The sequence below is a fragment of the Heterocephalus glaber genome, unplaced genomic scaffold, assembly GCF_053883595.1.
Source record: "Heterocephalus glaber isolate CG9 unplaced genomic scaffold, H.glaber_assembly_v1.0 deba00000676, whole genome shotgun sequence".
Taxonomy (NCBI): Eukaryota; Metazoa; Chordata; class Mammalia; order Rodentia; family Bathyergidae; genus Heterocephalus; species Heterocephalus glaber.
The window spans coordinates 26295295-26317394 of NW_028258156.1; the positions used below are offsets into that span (position 1 = coordinate 26295295).

Below are 22100 nucleotides of genomic sequence, written 5' to 3' on the forward strand. Positions count from 1 at the left end.
GCAGAGAGATTGGATTGGGAGATTATGTACTTTAGCGTTTCTTTTGCCTGGGGTTACAGTTTACCACTGGGATGTGTTAGATGGTTAGATAGGAAGTGTAGGTAGAGGGAAGCCTGCCTGAGACAGATTGTGCAGGGTGACAGGGCCCTGAGAGTGAGGCAGCAGAGACCAGGTCAGGACACCACTGCTGAACTGGGAGTGGAGAGAAGTTGGGAGGCAAACAGTCCGCAGTGCTGGGTGGAGAGAGGTCCAAGGGGGGCCGGCTGGGAAACCACTGGGTTTCGTATCCTTGCTGGGCTGGGGTGAATCACTCTGGTCACCGTTGGCCCGGCCCTCCTTCCTTTTTACTGGACCTTCCCATGTCCTACGTGTTCCACTTCTCTGCGTATGTCTTCACCATTTCACAACTCTACCTTCCCATTTAAATTCCGTGCATTTCTTTTTCTTCTGTTCCCTGCCTGTTCTCCGATCTCTTCCCAGGGGGATGTGGGACGGGATGGGGCACTGGCCGTGCTGGCACAGGCTGACCTCATGGCGTCATTATTGCGCGCAGGACTTGTGGCTGCCGCCCTGACAGTGGGAACCTGCTTGAGGCTCTGCGTTGACCATGGACTGTGGCTGACAGTGTCTGCCAACCCCGCTTACCGACCTCCAGGGTAGACTTACGACATTTCCGCTGAAGAATGGAATGAACCTTCTCAAAGAACTTTCTTCATGCTGAAGTCTGTGGTTTAATGAGTCAGAGTATAATACAGGATTTCCATCATTTTCTTAAAAGCTACTGAACCTGATAATATATGTGTGTATGCATATTTCTTTTCATTCCTTGGTACTAGGGATTGAACCTAGGGCCTTTGATCTGAGCTACAGCCGTAGCCCTCTTTATTTTTGTTATTGTGAGGCAGGGTCTTGCTAAGTCCCTAAGTTGCCCAGACCGGACTCAAACTTGTGATCTCCTGCTTCCTCTGGGATTATAATCATGCACTATCCCGCCTGGTTTTTGGTTTACTTTTTGCCATGGAGTCTTGCTGTGTTGCCCAGGCTGGTCTTGACTTTCTGAACCCAAATGATCTTCCTGGTTTAACTCCTACAGTAGCTGGAACTGCCAGCCTGCGCCACCCCACCCAGCTCTTTAACTTTCCTCTTGGCTGACTGTGACTGAGCCTGGAGATTATGTACGTAAAAGGAAGTAGGACAGCATTTGAAGAGTTTTATGACACAGGGCTTTTGCAGAAACTGATGATTTTCATGCATGTAGAGGGGTGTGTTATGTATATAATTACATATTCAGTGTTTTAATTTGGAGTGTTTTCCTGGTGTCTCTTAATATGCCATGAGTGATTAAATACTTGAAAGTAATTATTCCTCTTTTGAAGGAAATGTAGACTACCAACTCTATTGTACAACTACTATGCAGTATGTAAATATCTTCCTGTTGTAAAAGTTTCAAATAATTTCAAAATGTATGAAATAAAACCAGAAGTTCCTTTTCTTTTTTTTCCATGGGTAAGTCCTGATGTTTGTGTTTCTCCTTTCAGATCTTTTTCTCTACATGTAGCTTACTTTTTCTTTTCTGGGTACGGGGGCTGTAGCATGGATTAGACCCAGGGAATGCTGAACTACATAACCAGGCACCCTTGTTTTTTTGTTTTTGTACTAGGGCATAACCCCAAGGATGGTACTTGTGAACTATATACTCAGCCAGTTTCTAAATTTTGAGACAAGATCTTGCCAGGTTGCCCAGACAGAATATGAACTTGTGATTCTCCTGCTTCAGTCTCCTGCAAAGCTGAGATTACAGGTGTGTGCCACCACATCTGGCTCTCAGCCCTTTTTAAGTCACCCAGGCTGGCCTAGATCTTGTGATTGTTCGGCCTCATCCTCTGGATCACTATGGTGGTCTGTAGTTTACTTTTTTTTTTTTTGGCACTGAGGATCAAACTTTGGACCTTGCGCTTGTGAGGCAGGTGGCAGAACTACTGCCCTGTAGTTTACTTTTAAAAGCTTAAGTGTGGAACAGGTATTTTTGTGTAACTTATGCTTTGTACCAACAGTATTTCTGCAAGCTCCTCTGTTACGTGATGTTAAACTTACAGGCACACATACATGCGTGTGCTCGTCTTTCCTTTGGTTGACAAGGGTGGACCAGAGCACTCTAGGGAGGGGAGTCATTGATGCGCCCATTGTGGAGCCTGTTTCCCTCAACAGCATTTACTGGAGGGAGCCTTTTCCTCCCTGAAGGAGCACACCTGGTGGGAGATGCTGACCCGGAAGCAGATGGTTTGAAACTAACTGGGGGCAGGTGTGCAGATGGCTGTGTCCAGACAGAGAAGGGGTGAAGGGAGCCCCCCAGTGCTTCTTGGCCTTTTGGCCAAGATCAAGTGAGAAGGAGCCCCATGGTGGCTGCTAGAGATGACAGCTGTCACCTCTGTTACCTGAGGTGATAAATGACAGCTGAGGGTTAAATATGAGTCAGAACAAAATGAACTGAGGAGCAGCTGCTATTTATTTTTTCTTTGAACAGCACATTTTCCCCTCTATTTTTTGAGGTCATCAGTGAGAATGATAATGAGACTTAAAATTTTTGTCATAACAAAATGACTACATTTTTTTTTTAATTTTAGAAAACAAGTGTATAGTATGTTTTAAAGTCATGAGAAGCCAGGTGTGATGGTGCATTCTTATAATTCCAGCACCCTAGGAGGCTGAGGCAAGGGGATGATAATGTCTTAGTGACTTAGCGAGACATTATCTCAAAAAAAAGGCCAGGGAGGGCCAGGGATTTAGCTCAGTAGTTCTGCTGCCTGCCTCACAATCTCAAGGTCCAAAGTTCGATCCCTGGTACCCCCCCCCAAAAAAAAATTTTGCCGGGGATTTAGCTTAGTGGTTCTGCCTCCTGCCTCGAAAGCGCAAGGACCTGAGTTCAATCCCTGATACCAAAAAAAAAAAAAAAAAAGCCAGGGATGTAGATCAGTGTTAAGATTCTTTTTTTGGTACTGGGAATCGAACTCAGGACTTTGCAATTGCAAGGCAGGTGGTGGCGCCACTGAGCTAAATCCCTGGTCCGATTTTTTGTTTTTTTGAAACAAGATCTTTCTATGTAGCTGAGGCTGACCTTGAACTGGTGGTGATCCTCCTGCTTCAGCCTCCTGAGTGCTAGAATTACAGGCATGCACCACTCTAATCATTATTATTATTTTTTTGGTACCGGGGATTGAACTTGGGTCCTTGCGCTTGCGCAGCAGGCGGTGAAACCACTGAGCTAAATCCCTGGCCCCTCTAATTATTTTTTATTTTTATTTTTTAAAGTTTTATTTTTTACTGGAGTGGTTTATCTCATGCATATGTGGACACGCATACATTTTATTCCTACTTTATCATGAGACTACAGAATTTTATTATGAGATAATAACCAGATGAAATAAATGATTTTGTTACTAATAGCTGGTTTTCCAGAAGGATAGTTATACTAAAGATCAGCTGATATCTGATTGTAAGATTCTTTTGTGCAATATTATTCACCTTTATCTCCCGTATGTAATGTACCATAGAAGTATATTTGCTGATTATAATACATACCATGTTGAGCCATGTGTGGCATACACTACTCAACTGTAAATTGGTCATATATTTGAAGATTTGATTTGTAGCTTGTTTAAAGTTATTATAATTTTTTTCAGAGACACGTGATAGTGACTTAGCCATCTATCCTTTCTCATTGTTGATTCTTTATTTTTTGGCACTATTGGGGATTGACTTTAGGGCCTTGCACGTGCTAGCCATGAACTCTCCTGAGGCTGAGTGACATTCCAGCCCCTTTTTATTTTGAGAAACAGTCTGGCTAAATGGCCCAGGCTAGCTGTGAACTTAGATCCTCCCACCTCAGCCCCTGAATAGCTGGTATTACAAATTGGCTCACTGCTCAGGTTCCTTTCATCCATTCTTTTTTTTTTTTTTTTTCTTTTGGTAGTGGGGATCGAACTTGGGTCCTTGTGCCTGCAAGGCAGGCGGCGGAACCACTGAGCTAAATCCCTGGCTCATCCATTGTTGTATTCCTTTTGCCTGTTTAGGTTCAGACTATCATGGATCAATCTCGCTCTGTCCCCCTCCTGCCATCCTGGTTCTCTACTTCCCTGTTTCTTTTTTATATTTTATTTGCAGTGCTAGGGATTCAACCTAGGGCCTTGCAGATGCTGGATGAGTGCCCTACCAGTGAGCCACATTTGACATAGTTTCAGGTTCCCAGCAAGACTGAGCAGAAGACCTGTGTACCCTTTGCCCTGTGCTTGCATTGTAGATTCCCTATTCCCAGCACGCCTGGCAGAAGGGAACGTCTGTTAAAAGTGCTCGGCACACAGTCACTGGAGTCCAATTCATACAGGTGTCTGCTCGGTGTCACGTATTGTGTGGGTCTGAGTAAATGTGGGCTGATGTGTATCTGCCATGCCAGAGTGCACAGGGCACATCTGCTGCCCTGAGAGTCCTCAGGACTCCACCTGCTCAGCCTCTCCTCGCCTGACACCTGGCAGCCACTGCTTTCCTACTGTCTGTGTGGTTTTGCCTTTGCTAGAATGTTGTATGATTGGAGTCATAGAGTACACAGTCTTTTCAGAAGGCTTCTTTCACTTCTATGCATTTAAATTCTTCATGTCTTTGTAGCTCATTTCTTTCTCTTTATTTATTGGTTTGCTTTTTGTTTGTTTTTTTGAGACAGAGTCTTGCTATGTAGTCCAGGCTGGTCTTGAATTCCTTATGTAGTCTAGGCTGGCCTCGAACTTGCAGCGATCCTTCTGCCTCAGCCTCCTGAGGGCTGAGATTACAGGCATGTGCCATCATTCCCAGCTCATTTCCTTTTAGCACTGCAGAATATTCCATTGTCTGGCTGTACTATAGTTTATCCATTCACCTATGGAAGTGCATCTTGGTTGCTTCCACACCTTGGCATTTATGAATAAACCTGTTGTAAATGTCTTTGTGCATGGATTTTTGCGGATGTTTTCAGCTCCTTTGGGTGAGTGCCAAATAGTATGATTACTGGATCATGTAAGGGTATATTTAGGTTTGCAAGAAACCACCCAGCTGTCTCCAGAGTAGCATTTTGCTTTCTCATCAGCAAAGAATGAGAATTTCTTTGTTCTCCATACTTGCCAAACTTTGATGTTGTCAGTGTGCTGGTCTGGGCACTGCAGTAGGTGTGCAGAGTGCCGTGTGTGCCGTAGAGTCTCACGTGTGGATCTGCTGCTGTGTCTCTTCTGTGGCGAGGTCTTTCTCAAGCTCTGCGGCTCGTGCTTTTCCTTCTCCTCCCCTCCCCTCCCTCTGGTTCATTCTTAAATTGGGGTTGTTTTCTTGTGAGTTTTACTTCTTTCGGTACTGGGGATTGAACTCAAGACCTTGCACTCGCCAGGCAGACACAGTGCCACTGAGCTAAATCCCCAGCCCTTTCTTGTGAGTTTTAAGAACTATTTTGGATAATACCCTTTATCAGATACATCTTTTGCAGGTATTTTCTCCTTTCCTTGTCATTTCATTCTCTTGACACTTTTGCAGAATTTTAATGAAATCCAGCTTTCTAATTTCTTTCATTGATCGTGCCTTTGGTGCTGGATTCAGAAAGTCACCCATTGCCAAATCCAGCTGTTATGGCTGTGTCTAGTGTCCCCCTAAAGCCTCATGTGGTCACAGGTGGGGCTTTTGCAGAGGTGGCTGGATCTGGAGCATGTGGTGCTGGGATCGAGGGTGTGTCCTACTAAATCAGTCCACTGACTGGTTTGGCAACGCCCTAATCCTGGTGGCCTAGATAGAGTATAAAAGGGACAGAAAGAAGCTGCTAAGGTCTCTTACTTGCTCTGCTACCTTCTCCCCACCATGAACCATTTCTCCCTTGCCCTGACACCTTGCCTTGGAGCCAGCTATTTATGGACTGAAACCTCTACAAAACTGTGAGCTTAACTTTGGGTGTGGATACTTTGTCTCAGCAATGAGAAAAGTGACTAAGACACCAGCATCATCTAGATTTTCTTTTGTGTGATCTTCTATGAATTTTTGTAGTTCTGTATTTTACATTTAGGTCTGTCACTTACTTGGAGTTAGTTTTTGTGAAAGGTGTATGGCCTGTGTTTAGATTTGTGTTTTCACATGTGGGTGTCCAGTTGTTCCAGCGCTATTAGTTGAAAGGATTGTTTTCTTCATTTTGTTATTTTTGCTTGTGGTCAAAGGTGGGTTTATTTCTTTTCTGTATTTTCTTTTTTTTCCTTGGGACAGGGTCTTGTTATGTAGCCCAGGCTGGCCTTGACCCCATGGCGATCCTCAGCCACCTGTGTGCTCGGTTTACGGGCAAGTGGCACCACACCTGGCAAATGGATCTGTTTCTGAACACTCTCTCCTTCCAGTAATCTGTCCGTCTATTCTTTGTTCTGCACACTTTGTGGATTTCTTTTTAAATTTCCACATAAAACTTGTAGTCCTTACATTTATTTATTTTTTTATTTTTTTTGGTACCAGGGATCAAACTCAGGACCTTGCCTTTGTGAGGCAGGCAGCGGAACCACTGAGCTAAATCCCCGGCCCTTGCCCTTACATTTGTTAAGCTTAACCTTTCATACAATTTCCTGTTCTTTTGCTGCAATAATTCCTGCTTTTATTCTAAGAATTATGATGAGGTGAGTTAGAAATTTTTTCCTATACCTTAGATTAGGCCATGAAGGATAATACTATTTAAACTATTGGTCATGAAAAAAAAAAATACTGATGGGGAATCACAGTGTTTTAGGAACAATTTAAAACAAACAGTGATGTCAGAGTGCTATTTTCCACTGTAATTCCTTCCTGTGAAGAAATCTAGATGTGGCTTTTGTAAAGATGAGTACGTTAGAGTGGGGTAGCAGCAACGTGAGTCTTCCTGTTTAATCTCCATATAAATTATGCTTTACACTGAAGCTGGAGAAGTGACAGTGGGCCAGTTTGCACTGGGGCAGAGCTTAAGCTCCATCGTGTCCTGAGCACATAGGCTTCTCACTTTATTGTAGCTGTGCCACATTACATAATTGCAGGAAACCTAATGGAGGCATTTAGGGTTGGTTTTCTAGGAGGATGTGCTCTGACAAGAAGCAGACTTTGGGGAAGAGCAAAGGCAGGTGTGCTCTGGGGTGGGAATGTACCAGGTCATGTGGGTCGGGCTGCACCGAATGCCTTTGTGTTGTGGGTACCCGGGAGGGTTGTGCCGCTGAGAAGGAGTGGGTGTAGTGTGGGTGATGGTGATCACACTGTCAGGGTCTCTCCTGGCATGGCTGTGCCATTGGTTTTGTTTCTGTAGATGACATATCATACCTTCAGTTTGTCTTTCCTTGAACTATGTAATGTCCTATCATACTAGAATGCATATTCCAAGACCCTTTTCCTTAGGTTTGAAACTAGTATGTGTCCAGTGCAAAAATCTGGACATTTTCTATCAGATAAAATTAATGACTTAAAAATATCCACTGGACTTTGAAATCTCATGAAAAAAGAATGTTAACTGGGCTGGGGATTTAGCTCAGTGGTACCTGCGCCTGCCTCGAAAATGCAAGGTCCTGAGTTCGATCCCCAGTACCAAAAAAAAAAAAGAATATTTACTATCTCAGAAATTTAAATATATCAGTTCCATGTTAAATGATGTTATTTTGGATATATTCGGTTAAGTTAATATGTTATTAAAATTAATTTAACCCGGTTTTTTTTTCACATCTTTAATGTGGTTATTAGAAAATGTAAATTTACATATGGCATTTTATTTCTGTTGGACAGTGCCAATCAAAAGTAGTCTCATCATTAGGTGATTAGGACCTGGATTAAGGTAATATTTATAGAAAAGAAAGGAGTGGTGTTTAAGAGATTATGCATATACACTGCATAATCTCTATTGTGTTACAGGATATTTTATAATTTTTGTGTGCTTCCATTCTCCTTTGTAATCAATAATAAACTTTTTGAAGGCAAGGACTGTGTTACTTTTTAAACTTATATTCTGCTTCGTATCTTGTCCTTTGCTATATTCATAGGAAGTTGATTGAACAAACTAGTTAATAGGATATGATACCATATACTTATACACTCAAGTTTGAATTTTTATAATGTAACAACAACAGCTTATTTATTTATTTATTTTTGGTACTGGGGATTGAACTCAGGACCTTGCGCTTGCAAGGCAGGCTCGGTGCCACTGAGCTAAATCCCCAGGCCGTGAATTTTTATAATGTAGATAAGTGACTCCCAGAGTTCTTACTCCCTATAGTTTGATATCACAATTTCACTGGCCAACGACATTGGTCACATTCTTACAAAGGGCAAAGGAGAGGGAACTGACATTTACCCATTCTCTACCGGGTCATTCTTTGCCTTTTGTTACTTATTCCTTGTAGTAATCCTAGGAGGAAGGTTATCAGCCATCATTTTACAAGGTGAAGCAACTGGTGTTGAGTATTTTTCCCAGTGTTATGTTACTGATACAGGTAAAGCCCAATTTCAAAAGTAGCACTTTCTCACTATAGTTCTTGTTCAACTGAAGGTAGCCAATTAATTAAGTGATTCGGACTTAGTGTCATATTTTAGTTGACATGAAATATATGAAAGTAGTCATTAACGTGAAATGTCCAATGATAAATTTTGACATTATTTCTCCTATATTCAATAACAGTGGAAATTTAGAAATGTTCCTCAAAACCTGAGAGGAAAAAGAAAAGGCATATTTCTTTTCTCATTTTGATTCCTTTGTGCATTGCAGTTCCAGAAATTTAACTATAGTCCATGGAGAAAAATTAAGATCTTAATAATTTTAAATATTTTCTTTGTCATCTTTCAGATAAAATCAAAGACAAAATTAAAGAGAGAGACAAAGAAAAAGAGAGAGAAAAAAAGAAGCATAAAGTAATGAGTGAGATCAAGAAAGAAAATGGAGAAGTAAAGATTTTGCTGAAGAGTAAGTCCATATTCAGTGATTTTTTGTTTACTAGGTGCCGGCTTTTGCTGAGGATAAATACTGATGGTAAGGAAATGAAAAGCAAATGTATTATTGGGGCATTCCAGTCTGCACAGTGATGTGTATAGTACCCTATGTTTGTTTGCAATAGTTAGAAAGTGTTTTTTTTTTTTTTTTTTAGTACGGGAATCGAACTCGGGACCTTGCGCTTGCGAGGCAGGCGCTGGAACCACTGAGCTAAATCCCCAGCCCAGTAGTTAGAAAGTTTAAAGGTTAAACTTTAACTTATTTTAAAATAGGTTATCTTAGTTAATAATTGTTTTCATTATTAGTGTGTGTTTATGTCTAGGTAATCTGTAAGACTAAAGCCATTTTCAGCATGATACAGGTGGGATAAGAATTGATCTTCTGCCAGGCATGGTGGTGCACACCTGTGATCCCAGCACTGGGAGGCTGAGGGAGGAGGATCACTGAGAGTTCAGGGACAGCTTGGGCTAATAGGGAGTTCAAGGCCGACCTGAGCTACAAAAAAGGGGAGGACTCTTCTTACAAATATTTCATAGCCTGGAATTAAGAGGGAACATTTTACTCTGAGTTTAATTCTAAGGGGGTATTCTTCCTGTATGTGTTTTGCATGATTAAGAACATTGTCTTTTTGTCTCCTGTTTTTCTCAGTTGTTACAGTTATATTCAGTTACTGTTCTTTACATGTGTGTGGATGGAGAGAAGAATTTGGGGAATAGGTAGTTGGATAATAAATGAAATATAGCAGGGGATTTAGCTCAGTGGTTCTGGTGCCTACATTGTAAGCACAAGGTCCCGAGTTCAATCCTGAGTACCAAAAAAAAAGAGAAAGAAATATAAATCCTATGAATAAATCAGAACTTTTTTGGAATTTATACAAGAATGGAAAGGACATTCTTACATTCACTGAGATAACAAGATAAGAAGAAGGCTGTTCTATCCAGGTGGCAGTTGCTGATCAGAACACATTGGCCTTGATTAATTTCATATCGCACTTGTGTGTTGGTAAGGCTTTAGCTCTACCTGGGGGGAAGCCTATAGCACGGCATGTGGCTAACTTACATTATTTTCACCTCATTGATTGTCATATTTACAGATGCTCTTTGGTGGCACTTTATACGAGCTCTGTGTTCTATTTTTTGATACGGGGGATCGAACTCGGGACCTTGCATTTGTGATGCAGGCGGCACCACTGAGCTACATCCCTGGCCCTGTGTTCTGTCTGTTTTCTGTGGGCTGGGGATGTAGTTCAGTGGTAGCGGGCTTGCTAAGTGTGTGTGAGATCTTCAAGTCAATCCCCAGTACTGGAAAAAAAATTTAAAAATTTTCTATAATGTCCTTTCACTTTGAGGAAGTGTGTCAGAGCTTAAGTTGGGGGCTTTTTAGTTAATGCTCTTGATCCTTTTGTTCTGTTTCTTTTGCCAGTGTGTCTTATCTGTGTTGTCTAATTAGATTGTCACCCTTTGAGGCAGGAATAGAATCTAACCTCACTGGTGCTATAGGCCTCAAAGGGTTAATGTTTAAAGTGTTTACATAACTTTATCCTGTTGTTTGAGTCAAATACTAGTTTTTTTTTTAACTGGTTTAGTCAAAAGCTGTTTTCTTACTCATTTGAGTTTACAGTGGTATAAATTTCTGCTTGAGAAGGAATCTGTGTTCTAGAAATACTTTATAAAAGCTTATGTTTTTAGTTGAATGCTAGATTCCTAATGTTATTAAGGAGAATTATGTAAATCTACAGATTACTGTGTACATGCAAGTAAAATTAAAATAACCTAAAAATTGAAATTTCCTTGGAATATGCATTACTCTTGACTTTGAAGTAATATTTAGGAGGTTACATGTACAACCCCCCCCCCCCCCCCCCATATCGGGGATTGAACTCAGGACCTTGTACTTGCACGGCAGGCGCTGGAACCACTGAGCTAAATCCCTGGGCCCTGGGAGGTATTTTGACCTGAGCTAATGTGAAAATAGTGATAATAAAGGAAAAAAATTGAGAGAGATTTGGAGATTGATTTGTGACTTCTAGGATGACCATGGGAAAATTTGGGGGAGATGTGGGTGCTGCACCGTGGAGCTGAGTGGTAATGCAGCTGCTGCCGCAGTGTTGTGAAGAGGATAGGAACGGAGTGTACTACACTAAGTACCAGGTGTAAGTGAATGTCAATCTTGTAAACAGGTTCCAACCTTTAACTTTTTTTTTTTTGGTAGGGTGTGTGTGTGTGGGGGGATGAACTCAGGTCCTTGTGCGCTTGCTAGTGAGGCAGGAATCCTAGGCCCCCAACCATTAACTTTTGTGATGCAAAAGAAAATCTATCTCCTCCCTTTAGTGCACTAGCTAAGGCCATTCATTTGGAAAACAGTGCCTTGGTCTCACTGTGAGCCCGAGGCCTGTTAGCTGTTGTTATTATCCAGCAGAAACTCCGTCCATTTGTGTGGCCCACCCAGGTGGACCGCCCCCTCCCCGGGGTGGGGGGGGGCAGCACCCTCTCCTCCTGTGCTCCTGAGTGGCAGGTTGGCCACTTGCGCACTGCATTCTCTGCTGCGCCCCTGTGGCCTTGGCCGTTTCTGTGTCCTCTCCTTCCTATGATGCTGATACCGCAGGCTGAAAGACAAGCAGGCCTTGTGCGTGATTGTGAATGAAAAACAGATGCGGACCACGTTCCACACTGATCTCATTTCCTTCAAGGTTTTGCTAAAAGCTGTGTCACTTTTTAGATGACTAGAGATATGTATACAACTCTGTGTAAGCTAAAACATTTTTTAATGCAAAAGTTTTAAATTTTTAAATGTTATCCTTGGAGGGCCGGGGATTTAGCTCGGTGGTTCTGCTGCCTGCCTTGCAAGCGCAAGGTTCCGAGTGCGATCCCCGGTACTAAGAAAAAAAATGTTATCCTTGGAAAATGTGATTATTTGCTTTTAGAGATAGATTAAAGGAGCAGATAAATTTGAAACGTAAGATTATTTAGTGGTTTCCATCCTTTTATACTAAGGTCCATCTGAGCATATGTCTATATGTGTTCCATTTTTATGTGGTTTAATATGTTGTAAAGACATATGTGGTATGGTTTTTGAGAGTGAATTTTACCATTTTAGCCTGTCAGAGAAGCTTGCACTGCAGAGGTGGAATGGGGGTTAACATAAGCTGAGGTCAAAGGTGACTGCTGGTGATGGGTAGGCAAATCACAGCAGTGCCCTGTGAAAACTGGAGTCTCCTGGAGACCAAAGATTGAAAACTGATTACTACTTTGTTTTCTAGATATGATAATGGAATTGTGTATTATTTCCTATGTCAGATACGAAGTAAGGTCTAGTTTTTCTAGGTAACCTTTATTTGTTACTTTATTAACACAGAAAGTACCCTAATGGTATCCGTGGAAATTAGTCTCAGCAGAGTTTGGATTTTTAAGGTGATTTTTTTCATGATTGGTCTCGGAAACTGTCTGTGGCTCCTGTCTCTCTGAGTCCACCCGCTGGCCAACTATGTCTGCGTCTCTCCCTTCTGCTTCCCTGGCTCTCAGTTTGGCTGGGGCTCTCTGGGTGGTTTCTGTGTGAGGCTCTGCGTGTGTGTGCGTGCATGTGCATGTGTACATGTACGTGTACACTGTGGTCACATCTGACATTTTTAGGGTTCAGATTACTTAGCAACTTCATTCTGTTATAAATATTTAACATAGTCTTTTAATGGTCTGGTTTATTAGGCTCTATTCAAAGAATTATAGATTTTGAGCAATCAGTACTTTAGGTACTTTTTAGTATAAGAGAAGGGCATTAATATTCAGATGGATGGGCTGGGGATTGTTCAGGAAATAGCAATATAGGCATGAAACACTATAAGTAACTCAAGGTCTCCTATGTTATTTAACCCCAGTTCTTTATATAATCTAACACCTGGCCCAGCAGTTGTTTTGAATTCAGAGCTCTGAGAAGCATGCGACCCCGGTCTCAAAGACTAAGGCCAGGTAGACAACAGCTTGACTCATTGGAAGCTCCAACCCTAGGAGAACACAGAGCCTGCCTGGCAAGTGTGAGGTCCTGAGTTCGATCCCCAGTACCAAAGAAAGAAAAAAAAATTTAGATGGTCTTATTAAAGTATCTGACCTTTTGTACATAAGCATCTAATGCATTTCGTATGTACAGACAGGAGCTGGGTGAGAGATTATGTAAAGCTCTTGACGTCTGTCTAGTGAGCCCTTAGTGCCTCAGTTCCATCTCAGCTGTGTTCCCTCGGGCTCCCCAAGACTGCTCTCAGGTTCTGTGATTACTCAGCCTGTGGTTGTACTCAGAGCTATGGTTTGTTAGAGTGGAAGACAACGTAAAATCAGAACAGAGCCGTGCACTGGGCAGTGTGCGAGGAGGCTCGGCACACACTGCCCAGAGCCCGTAGCAGTGGAGTCGCAGGAATGCTGCGCTGTGACAGCGTCAGAGAAGAGTCCAAGACCTGGCCCAGGGTCTCCTTGATTGGTCCGTGGACGCCCTCTGCCCAGCACTGAGCGATGCTGCAGACCCGGAGGCGAGCGTGGCCGGGCGTGCACCGTGTGGTTTGTGGAGCGCTCGGGGCACGGGGAAGCTGTGTCGCGGGGCGCGCTCAGAGCCTCTGGGGCCAGCCGGGGCCCAGCCCAGGACCTCTGCACCTGGTGTTGCCCGTGTGCTCGGCGTGTGACTGTGGGCCGTGGGCCGTGGGCCGTGGGCATTGAGCTCTGGGGAGGTCGGATGCTCAGCGGAAGAAGCTCTTCCCTGACTTCTTGTTACTTTGCATTTTGTAGTTTCTGGGTCATGCCCCTGAGTCGAAATAAGTGTTGCTATTTTATTTCAAAGAAATCATGTGCTCTGCAGCTGGATATTTTCTAATTTAGCTTTTAAAAAAAAGTGTGTTGGGTATGAATATAGAAAGATATTAAGCATTTTTATTCAAATGAGGCTTTATGTATTTTGGCAAATTTACATAATTTAATTTATGCAATTTTATGTATTTTATGATTTAGGAACACTTTTAATCATACTTATGCTCTTTAAATTTTTTACAATTCCATGTTTTATTCAACTGTTATCTTTTTTCTTAATTTATTTGAATTTTGCATACATGTGTGAACCTCTGTCATTTATCATTTTGGTTAGTCCATTCTTTATTTTTTAATTTTGTTCTTAAGATACTGATCTGAATCCAATATTTTGATATAACTGTGAATTGATATAAATATTTATATATCCCTATTATATTATATATAAGTATGCTTATTCAAATATGTTTCTCAACTATGTATAGGTAGACTCTTTAAAGAATTAACATTTTGATTTTTATGACTTTACAAACATATGTAGTGTTGACAGATTTTCTTTTTCTTTTCTTTTGGTGATACCAAGGATTGAACCCAAGGCCTTCACACTGAACTCTATTACCAGCCCTTTTTCATTTTTCATTTTTGTTTTGTTTTGTCTTGCTTTTGAGACAGGGTCTTGCTTCAGGCTGGCCCTGAGCTCACTGTGTAGCTGAGGCTGGGCTCACACTTGCAGTGATCCTTCTGCCTCAGCCTCCTGAATGCTGGAATGACAGATGTGCACCAGTACACCTAGCTTATTTTAAATTTTGAGACAAGATCTCGCTAAGTCACTGAGTTCCCCAGACTGGGCTAGAACTTGAAATCTTCCTGCTTCAGCTTCCTAAGAGTGCTGTGATTATAGGCATGCACCATCATTCCTGGCTGGATTTCTACTTTTGTTTTTCATGATATTGGTTTTGTTCTTCATTGCATACCTATGGATTCATCTCTTCCATGAGTTTTTAGGAGTGACAGTTTGTAACATTAAACTTCCCTTTCATGGTCTTGCTATGTAAACATTCATTCATCTCATTGCTTTTGTAAACCCTGATTGAGTATCTGCTGTGTGTCAGAATGGTAGCCTGCACCATCAGGTGTAACTTGGTCCTCAGCCTTCCTGTGTGTGTGTGTGTGTGTGTGTGTGTGTGTGTGTGTGTGTGTGCGCGCAGAGAGAGAATTGACTGGATTTTGTTTAGTTATTGATACTGTTTAAGGCCTGAATAGAAAACTAATTCTGAGTAAATTTTCAGAAGTATCAGAAGTAAACATATATTACAAAACAATTCCTAAAGCATAGGTTTTTTAATTTTTAAATTTTTAATTTTTTTGGTACCGGGGATTGAACTTGGGTCCTTGGCTTGCGAGGCAGGCAGTGGAACCCCTGAGCTAAATCCCTGGCCCTAGGTTTTTTTAAACTAATGAAAAAATATGATGTTTCAAAAAAATTTTTTCCTAACAGGTGGGAAGGAGAAACCAAAAACAAATGTAGAAGACTTACAAATTAAAAAGGTAAAGAAGAAAAAGAAAAAGAAACACAAAGAGAATGAGAAACGGAAGCGCCCGAAAATGTACAGCAAGTCCATTCAGACCATCTGCTCAGGACTGCTGTCTGACATTGGAGAGGAAGCAGCCGAAGGCGTCCTCAGTGATAACGTGAAGGATTACACGGGCAAGACCTCGGACACCAAGAACTATGACTCCAGAATTCCAGAGAACAGCGAGTTTCCGTTTGTCTCCTTGAAGGAACCCCGAGTTGAGAAAACTCTCCGGAGGCTGGACACGCTGGAGTTCAGACAGCTCATCCACATCGAGCACCAACCCAACGGGGGCGCCTCGGTCGTCCACGCCTACAGCAGCGAGCTGTCCCACCTGTCTCCCGTGGAGATGGAGAGGTTTGCCGAGGAGTTTGTGGGCTTGGTATTCAGCGAGAACGAGAGCTCGGCAGCTTTCTATGTGATGGGGATTGTTCATGGGGCAGCCACTTACCTGCCTGACTTTTTAGACTACTTTTCATTTAACTTTCCCAATTCACCTGTGAAAATGGAGATAATGGGAAAGAAAGACATAGAGACAACAACTATGTCCAATTTTCATGCTCAGGTAAGAGGCTTTTAAAAGTAACTTTCAATTGTATGTTTTAGACATCTGTTCTTAGTTTTGCTGAAGGCTTGAAATAAACAGGTAAGAATATAATGAAGTCATTTGGGAGTCTTAAGAGTTCTTCCTTTTTTTTGTTTGTACTGGGGATCGAACTGGGGAATTTGCACTTGTGAGGCAGGCGGTGGCACTACTGAGCTAAATCCCTGGGCCAAGAGTTCTTTCTTGATGTGAACATCAGAGTTTAAATCTCACTTTGTACTTGCCTTTTTCTTCCCCTAAAATAATTAGTGAAATAAGATTCTTTTGTATTTTCCCAGTAAAGATTTATCTCGGGCCTAATGAAATGAATTTAAGCATGTATTTTTCAGGGTTTTTGGTTTGTTTGTGTTTTTGAGACAGGGTCTCACTATGTAGCTCAGGCTGGCCTTGAACTCACGGTAATCCTCCTGCACCAGCCTCCTGAGTGCTAAGACTACAGGTGTGCGCCACCATACCAGGCTTCAGTTCTTAAAATAGTTTTCTTACTGAAATCGTCTTCTTTATAGTGCCTTCAAAGTGCTTAGTACTGGGTCTGTCACATAGCCTGCTGAATAAATGTTAGCTGTTAAATATATTTTGTACACCTGCTGTGTAATTGTGTGAGAAAATTAGTGCATATATTGGGCTAATTTTCTATTTCCTACCCTTCTTTACAGTGTAGAACATACATTATCCAGGAGGCGAGAAGAACTGAGTTCACTGGTTCTTGAAAGTGACTGTGGGCCTTTCTGAAAAGCAGTTCTGTTGTCCCCCGCCGCACGATTCTGTTCTGCTAGGCTAGGTGATTGGCCCATTCTCACCTTCTTTGGCTTTCTAGGAGCAGTAATAATTGGTAACATTCTAGTTTAGGAGGAGGAAGGCATGAAAGTGTCAGAGCGCCGTGGTGCACGTTTACCCGGCCACTGTGTGTGCACAGATGGGCTGATGGACACACGGAGAGGGCCTGTGTGCTCCGGGTGCCGGCGGTGCCAAGCAGAGCAGCCCCTCCTCGCCAGGGCTCCTTCCTTCCTCTCAGTCTGTCCCTGTAGTTGATGAATATTCTGGACAGAGTCTCCGTCTAAACCACACGCACCAACCCCTACCTCAGCCATGTGCTCAGGCAGAGTCTGGAAAATATGCAGTGTTTACAGTTTCAGTGTGTGGGGGGTGTCACTCTCTAGCGAGACCCATTTGAGAACTGGAAGTTAAATATTTCTGTATAGTGCAGAGGGAGCTAGAGAGCATCCATTACCAGCAAAGTCCATTCCCAGTGGTCAGTACCTGCACCGAGAGGAGAGCTGAGTTCAGTGGCAGAGCCAGGACTGGCACCGAATAGTAGGGGCTGCATTGAGTGCTGGGTGTGCTAAGTGTTCTGTTTGCAAAAACTCCTTCAATCTTTGTTACAGTTTAATTTTAGCAGTAAAGAAACAGGTGCAGCATGTGACAAATTAATTTTCTAACGCCTAGGGACTTTGAGTCCCTCTACTTGCCAGGGACTTTGCTCAAGTCCCTCTACTTGCTAAGTCCCCCACAATAATTTGTCACTTACTCTGTATCTGCCATGCCAGGTTTTATGCTGGGACTTTTCTCTCTCAGTCCCAGTTGTGTCCCCAGTGTCACAAGCTTCTTGGGTAAATGTCTGCCAATCCATCCATCCATCCATCTATCCATCCATCTATCTACCCACCCTCTCACCTGTCCACCTACCCACCTACCCACCTACCATCCGTCTATCTCACAGAGGAAACTCTTAAGCAAGTGCATCCTGTGTGGCACCAGTCATGGCTCTGGCCCCTTATCTGTGGGATCTGCTACCCTGGTGAGGTAAGCATGTTAGCTGTCAGGGTTACTTTTGCTTCTTTGGCTATAGATTTAAAGGCAGGAACCTAAATGTACAGAGTCAATATTCTTTTATTATAAGGTCTTTTAGATCTTAATCTTCTGGTGTGGAGGAGAATACCTAGTGAACCATTCATTTGGTATTTGATATTTTCTCCACATTGGTCTCATACTTTACTTGATTTTTTTTCTTTCCCCTCTTTATTCTAAGAGCTCAGAAGACTGAGGAAGTTGTTCTTTTCACACTGGCAGTGGGGTTTGCTTGACCTTATGCACTGACTTTATGAAGTGAACAGGATGCAGAAGATAGTAGTAGAAGAAAAAGGAGTATACTGGGGATTTAGCTCAGTGGTTCCACTGCCTGCCTCGCAAGCACAAGGTCCCAAGTTCGATCCCCGGTACCAAAAAAAGAAAAACCAAAAAAACAAAAAGCATACTTATTCAGCTTATTTCTATTTCTAGTCCCTTGATTCTTCCCAGTAGATGCTGTCTTTCTTAACCTAATTTGTGTTGTCCCTCTAAAAATTGATTTTTATTTACTAAGCCTTTATTGAAGTACTAATGGACACAGAGAAGTGCAAATTACACATATTTAGCTTGATGGATCTTCATAAGGTGAACACATCCACGATTTTAAAATCTAGTTGTTACTAGTAGCCAGAAGCCCTTCCCAAACCTCTTTTAGCACTGCTCTGCTCATGGATCAACTCTTGCACGTTAACACTGGGTAATTCCTCTGTTGACTCCAAACACCACTGCTGTTTAATGGAATCAAATAGTAATGTAATTGTTCTGTCTGGTCTCTTTCCCTCAGAAGTGTGTTTGTAAGATTCATCCATCTTCTGGGTAGGAGTGTTCATTTTCTTATTACTGTATAGTATTCCATTATATGAATATTTCACAGTTTAATTACCTTGCTTACTGTAAAGGACATTTAAGTTGTTTCCTCTATGGAGCGGTCACAACAGGTGTGCTATGAATATTTTTATACTCATGTTTTGGTGAATGTATGTGTTTAAGTATGTAAGCTGAAGACAAAAAGCTGTGCAGATACTCAACTTTGATAAATTTATTGCCACTTTCACCAAGTTGTTATGCTAGGTTACATTCCCAGCAGCGTTGCTCTGTTATTTTTGGCCACACTTAGTAGTGTTTATCTTTGTCATGTAGCCATTCTGGTGACTGTGTGTCTCCCTGTCATTCCATTTTCCTCTTATGACTAAGGATGTCAACCACCTTTTTATATAATTATCGTCTGGTTCAGTATCTTCTTTTGTAAAGTATCTGGTCTACTCTTTTGCCTATTTTAAAAATTTGTTCCTTTTTTTCACTGTAACTTCTTTCTTTTGCTACCAGGGATTGAACTTGGGACCTTGCGCTTTTGAGGCAGGCGGCAGCACCACTGAGCTAAATCCCTGGCCCTCAGTGTAACTTCTTTATGTGTTATAGATAGGAATCTTTTTGTCAGCTAAATATATTACAAATATGTCCTCTAACTGGATGTCTTGCCTTGTTACTCTTAATAATGGCTTTTGATAATAGATTACATGTATATATAATCTCATTTATAATTTTCTCTTCATTTATAGTTAATGTATTTTGTGCTCTGTTTTTAGAAATCTTGATCTGCCCCCAAGCATTGATACATTCTTTGAAGTTTTTTCCCTGGAAACTTCTTCATGTTTAAATCTATAGTTCCTCCAGAACTGACTTCTGTATATAGTATGAGGTAAAGATCAAGGATCATGTTTTCCTATACTAAGTGTCCAGAGGACCTGGCGTCAGTTATAGAAACATCCACCCATTGCCCACTTCACTGCATTTTCATCTTCATTAGATTTTTTTTTGAGACAGGGTCTCACTATGCAGCTCAGGCTGGCCTTGAACTCATGGGGACCCTCCTGCCTCAGCCTGGCACGTGTTGGGCTCACAGCTGTGCATCACCGCACTTGGCCATTTTTGCCTTAATTAGAAATCAGTTGACCATATATGTATGGATCTGTTTCTGGGTTCCCTGATTCCATTGCTCTGCTTATCTTAATATAAATCTTGGTATCTGAATAAGTTTTATTGTTATTAAAGATTTCAGCTCTTTACATTTCCATTAATTGAGAATTGGCTTCTCAAACTCTACAGAAAAAAATCTCCTGGGATATTGATTGGTATTACCCTGAACCTATAGATAAGTTTTGGTAGCATTGATGTCTTTTTCATATTGAATCTTGTAGTCTGTAATTGTGGTATTTGCCTTTGTCTGTTTCTTTTCTTTTCTTTTTTTTTTTTTTTTTTGCGCCACAGGGGATTGAACTCAGGACCTTGCACTTGCGAGGCAGGCATGGTGTCACTGAGTTAAATCCCTGGCTCCTATCTGTTTATTTTGTAGCAATGATATTTTCTGGTTTTAAGCCTAGAGGCCTTGCAAATGTTTTGTTAGATTTATTCCCCCATATTTAAAGACTTCATTTTGTTTTTTTTTTTTGTACTGGGGATCTAACTCAGGTCCTTGTGCTTATGCAGCTGGTGGTGAAAACTTCATTTTGTTAATCATCCTTCTTGTGAATTTGGAAGCTCTTAAAACTTCTTAGAATATTATTTTAACATTTATTTGAGAAATTATTATATTTACCATATTATTATATATAGAAATTATTATACTGTTATATTAACATTTATTTGAGAAATTAAAATATATTTTGTATCTCATTTCTCTTCCAACATCCTTGTTAACCTTATCTGTGGTATTAATCACGCACATGCTAATTATTTTGGAATGTCAGTAATTAGGTTATGTAAAATTTAGTAGAGACTAGCTGACCATTTGTGACTTCCTGTTTCTAGAATCATATAGTGAAACTGCAGTATTTTCCTGGCATCAAATGGATCAGACTGCATATTGATACATTAATTTGTGTTCACCAAAGGAATTGGCTGAGATGATAATATTAATTGAGCTAATGAGAGTTAGTATTCCTGGGGAAAGAGAGAAGGGGCCCAAATGGGAATGTAGTTCCCCTTGCTGTCAGCACGACAGCAGGTTGTGGGTGGTGAGCCAGGTAGTGTAGCGGTTGCTGGGCCGCTCAGGCTGCTCCGGCCACTGCTGAGCGCCGACTCCCTCTGGGATCCTGGTCCTTCCTCAGAGTGGGGAAAGCACAACTGTCAGCTTCATATTTAAACATTTTATAATCCAGGAACCGTCCTGTAATTCTGCTTTCTACTTTTTATTTTATGAAAACCTTTGATCTAGTTAAAAGCAATCCAAAAAGCGCTATTCAGAAGATCACGAAACATGGGAAAAGAGAAAGTAGAATAGAGTTGGTAGAGAAAGGTATGAGCTGATCTTTGTTTTGTTTGATCTTAGTATGAAAAGTGCAGTTAGCAACACTGGAGAAGGTCACGATAATGGGAATAGGGATCTGTGTAATCAGCATTTTAAAAAGTAGATAAACTAATAATGTTAAATATATAATATGTATTTTATATATTCTTGTAGTTTAATATTGTAGCCTGTATAAATAGTGAAGCTGAGAATATCGTAAATAACCCGCTAGTTTGAACTTTCTTTTTTGTTTGTTTTTTGAGACAGGTGTTCCTTGTGTAGTTCAGACTGCCCTTGAACTCACTATTTAGTCCAGACTGTCCTTGCATTTGTCGTGACCTTTCTGCTTCAGCCTCCTAGTTTCAACTTTTAAAATAGGTCTTCAGAGTTCAGACCCACAGAGAAGCACTGCGAGGTGCAGGCTGCTGTTTGTGATGGCAGGCGCAGCAGTTGTGTGCCGCCGCCGCTCACAGTGCTGTAAATGCATGTCTGACTACCTGAAGGCCCTGACCACCAGCAGCCTGTGGAGCCAGTCCGAGTCCGTGCTGAAGATGCATTTCCATAGCCCAACTTTCTGACGCTTTTTTTTTTTTTTTTTGTAAAAATTAAAGTCAGGGGAAAGCCCATCGTGATGGCACCCACTGCCTGTAATCCCAGCACTTGGGAGGCTGAGGCAGGAGGATTGGCTTGAGTTCAAGGCCTGCCTTGGCTACACAGTGAGACCTTGTCTCAAGAAGCAAAAAAGTAAAAAAGTCTGGGGAAACAAAATAGTTTACCCAAATGCTGTGGAATCTAAAAGATGAGATGTTATGTACCAGTTTCTGTTATCTTTGTGCTGGTAGGACGTATCTCTGTAATATTGTTGTAGTAGTTTTCACAAATACTTATTTTTGTGTGGTTAGTTTTATTTTTGAATACATGTTAATGTGAGATATTTATATAAAATGTAAATACGTATACACAAAAGACACTGACAAAATATCCCTGGTCTGTGGTCTTTGGTTTGGAGATCTTCTCACTTGTACAA

The 22100-nt window shown here is 41.5% G+C and overlaps 1 protein-coding gene across 2 annotated transcripts in view; it reads left to right on the plus strand.

Annotated features, from left to right (window-relative positions):
• The window catches only part of Rsbn1l (round spermatid basic protein 1 like), an 85770-nt gene that overhangs the window by 20685 nt on the left and 42985 nt on the right, over positions 1-22100 (plus strand). For both annotated transcript variants that reach the window (XM_087206728.1, XM_004839829.4), the window contains exons 2-3: positions 8837-8953; positions 15260-15900. In XM_087206728.1, coding sequence (XP_087062854.1) covers positions 8837-8953; positions 15260-15900 — 758 coding nt within the window. The remainder of the gene's footprint in view (positions 1-8836; positions 8954-15259; positions 15901-22100) is intronic.